At 53.3% G+C, this 3,750-nt stretch overlaps 1 protein-coding gene across 3 annotated transcripts in view; it reads left to right on the top strand.

Annotated features, from left to right (window-relative positions):
• Psen2 (presenilin 2) overlaps positions 1-3,750 on the top strand; it is a 27,851-nt gene that overhangs the window by 18,512 nt on the left and 5,589 nt on the right. For all 3 annotated transcript variants that reach the window (XM_021167068.2, XM_029478776.1, XM_021167065.1), the window contains exons 5-7: positions 253-320; positions 969-1,189; positions 2,464-2,562. In XM_021167068.2, the coding sequence (XP_021022727.1) occupies positions 253-320; positions 969-1,189; positions 2,464-2,562 (388 nt within the window). The remainder of the gene's footprint in view (positions 1-252; positions 321-968; positions 1,190-2,463; positions 2,563-3,750) is intronic.

Genomic DNA, 3,750 nt, shown 5'->3' with positions numbered 1-3,750 from the left:
GCCTCTGCCTCTGCCTCTGCCTCTGCCTCTGCCTCTGCCTCTGCCTCTGCCTCTGCCTCTGCCTCTGCCTCTGCCTCTGCCTCTGCCTCTGCCTAAGTGTTCGGATCAAAGGTGTGCATCACTGCAGCACCATGGGGTCCATCATTTCAATCCTTTGGTGGTCAAAGGGAAGGATGGATAGAAGTATCTCTCTCGCTGGAGTGTCTTCATCTTGTTGGGGGTTACAGTGGTCCTCTTGTTTCCGTTGTCCAGTTCATCCATGGCTGGCTGATCATGTCCTCCCTGATGCTCCTCTTCTTGTTCACCTACATCTACCTCGGGTGAGTGCCGGCTGGTGAGCAGCTGCCTGAGAGGGACCTGGGCAGTGGAAGGGTCCTCAGAGTCCGCTGCCAGGCTCTGGTCTCCAGGCTTTGGCCTAGGAGTAGGCTCTGTATGCTGTCCCAGGGTTTTTTGTTTGTTTGTTTGTTTGTTTGTTTCTGGCTCCTGATTTAAAATAAGCAAAGGAAGCTGGACTGGTGAAGCCTTCTCGGAACGCACTGAGCAGGTGGAAACCCCTCGGAGTCACATTCTACTTGTGTGTGTGTGTGTGTGTGTGTGTGTGTGTGTGTGTGTGGATAAGCCGGGGGTACTGCCTAGCTTATCTGCCCTTTTGCCCTTTGATTTTTGACATCAGCCGGAAGGCTCGAAGAGAAACACTTTTTTAAGGACCTCATCTTTGCACATGGCTTTCCAAATGGGTCCATCACATGGTCATGTGACCCACCAGCTATTGATACACTCCCAAGTACATTCCAGAAAATACTGAGTAGTTAGTTGTGGGGTCGATGGGAATGTTGAGAATTAAACCCAGATTGGGACTTGTGTGTGTGTGTGTGTGTGTGTGTGTGGTGTGCGTCAAGCAACTTAGAGTGTGGCACCTCTCCCCACCCTCCGAGTGCCTCATACCCTGTTCTACCTTGGGCCTACAGGGAAGTGCTCAAGACCTACAATGTGGCCATGGACTATCCCACACTCTTCCTGGCTGTCTGGAACTTCGGGGCAGTGGGCATGGTGTGCATCCACTGGAAGGGGCCTCTGGTGCTGCAGCAGGCTTACCTTATTGTGATCAGCGCACTCATGGCCCTGGTGTTCATCAAGTACCTGCCGGAGTGGTCTGCCTGGGTCATCTTGGGTGCCATCTCTGTGTACGGTAGGTCGCTTGGGCCTGGTGGGAACTGGGGTGGGTCTGGCTCATTGATGGAGCAGTGTCTCAAGTGCTCTTGCATTGCTGTGGCCAAAGTCATTGACAGAAGCTATGTAAGGGGAGAAAGTTTTCTTGGGCTCCCAGTTTCTGAGGGTGTCAGTCCATCACAGGAGGGAAGGCAGGGGGAGTGGCTCAGTAGGAGTGAGTGGCAGAGGCTCCTTATAGTGGACCAGGAAGCAGAGCATTTACCAGAGCTAGGGCTTGGGCTGGGGTTAACCTTCAAAAGGCCACCCCCAGTGATCTGCATCCCTTTGCTAGTCCCTACCCCCTACTGATCCCAAAGCTTCCTGAAATACTGACACCAGCTAGAGATTAAGCATTCAAAACATGGGTGTCTTAGTTAGGGTTGTCCTGCTGTGAACAGACACCATGACCAAGGCAACTCTTAAAAGGACAACATTGAATTGGGGCTGGCTTACAGGTTCAGAGGTTCAGTCCATTATCATCAAGGCAGGAGCATGGCAGCATCCAGGCAGGCATGGTGCAGGAGGAGCTGAGAGTTCTACGTCTTCATCTGAAGGCTGCTAGCAGATACTGGCTTCCAGGCAGTTAGGACAAGGATCTTAAAGCCCACGCCCACAGTGACACACCTACTCCAACAAGGTCACACCTACTCCAGCAGGGCCACAACTTCTAATAGTGCCACTCCCTGGGCCCAGCATACACAAACCATCATGAGCCTTTAGGGGACAGTTCACATTCACATGATAACAAGTGGGAAGGCACACAGGACATTCCCCTCCTGTCCTAAGAAAGAAAACCTTCCTCTGTTACTCTGAAGCACATACCCCAAGTGACCACTCCCACTGCCCACAACTGCACACTTGCCGCTCATCAAGCAGCCTGCATACTGATTCCTCAGGGCGGGTTTGCGTGCCCTGTGACGCTGTCTGTCACCACCTTCCCTGCTAGCTGCTGCTGAGGTAGCATGAGCGCCGTGGCCAGGGCTGCAACTCCCATTTTAAGGATGAGAAATCTGAGGCTTCGGGAAGGAAGACTTCCGAGCCTGTCTTCTGGGCCTCAGTACCTCGCTCTTTCCACTCTGCAGCTACCTGCTTCGGCTCCAGCAGTGCGAACTGGATCAGTGGCCTTGGGACCCAAGCCCAGCAGCATGGTGGCCCAGAGCTCACTTAGGTTCCTGGTGATGGAGGGGTGGTTCTCTGTGCTGCTTGGGAATAAAGGGCCCCTTGAATATAACAAGGATGTCTCTGTTTTCCCAGATCTCGTGGCTGTGCTGTGCCCCAAAGGGCCACTGAGAATGCTGGTGGAAACTGCCCAGGAGAGAAATGAGCCCATATTTCCTGCCCTGATATACTCATGTGAGTGGTCCCATGCCTCTGCCAGACACTGGGGGTAAGCAGGTGGCCTTTCGTGGAGGTGTGGAAGTGGGCCGTGGTTTTGATATCTGACAGGTTATATATTCTATCTTAACCAAAGACAAGGGTCTAATCATAACACTGAGGTTGCCACCTGCAGGGGGCGCTCCACCTCTGGAGACCACGGTGGGCTGGATCTCACTCAGAAAGAAGATTGGGGAATCAGGGTTGGCGGTGGGATACTAGAGGGGTGTGGACAGTCCCGTGGCCATATTCTGTCCACCATCTGGCAGTCTGCATTGGCTATAGACCACATCGCATGAACATGCCACCTTCAGAGGCTTGTAGCCACCACTCAGCCCTGCAGGCTTTGGAGGGCAGGGCCCCCCACTTTCCTCTGGGGTTCATGGACAGTGGCTTAGAGTGGAAGTTAGTCATTTCTAAAGAGAAGGCACAGGGATTGGCCCTGGCCTTGGGTCATGTCAGAGGGATGTGGGTTTATACATGTATTTGACAGATGTTCCTACTTACCAGTAGCCCCTGTGTGTGGCATAGAGGTCTCACAGGAGGCACGGTTATGTGAGTTCACCAGTGGAGTTCACTCCCTGTGGTAGCAGTGGCTGCTATCTAAGTATAGAGCCTGTGAGTCTGGGGTTCTGGTGCCTCGGGTACCCTGGAAGCCCACTGCAGAGCCGGGTAATCCCAATAGACGAGGAATGAAGCTTAGAGTGGAGAATTGCCTGCAGCATGCCCCTTGGCTTGAAAGCACATCCCAGAAATGTTCTAAGGATAAGGGACAGCTGGCTCTGGTCAGTCTGAGTGCCTGAGGCTGGGCGTTTCCTTATGTGCAAAGGAGGCTTGTACCCATGGAGAATTCATTCTTGGATGGAGGTAAGCTAAGGAAGTAGATGGGTGTAAGTAGGCGTTTTACAAAAGGTAGCAGGTGCTCTGTTGAAGACTAGGGAGGGCGAGAGGTCAAGGACCTCACGGCCAAGTTTTGCAAAAGATGGCCAAGCAGACCTCATTCATAACTCACACTTGACCAGAAAAACCTGACTTCTTATGTAGGGGTTAGCATTAGGTAGAAATCTGGAGGCCAGCGGGTGAGGAAAGGGAGGCAGCTGGTACAAAGACCCCGAGGTAGGCTGGGGCTGGGGCTGGGGCTGGGGCTGGGGCTGGGGCTGGGGCTGG

Source organism: Mus caroli, chromosome 1, assembly GCF_900094665.2.
Source record: "Mus caroli chromosome 1, CAROLI_EIJ_v1.1, whole genome shotgun sequence".
Classification (NCBI taxonomy): domain Eukaryota; kingdom Metazoa; phylum Chordata; class Mammalia; order Rodentia; family Muridae; genus Mus; species Mus caroli.
The sequence above is the reverse complement of the archived record's forward strand: the minus strand, read 5'-3'. Positions and strand labels throughout refer to the sequence as shown.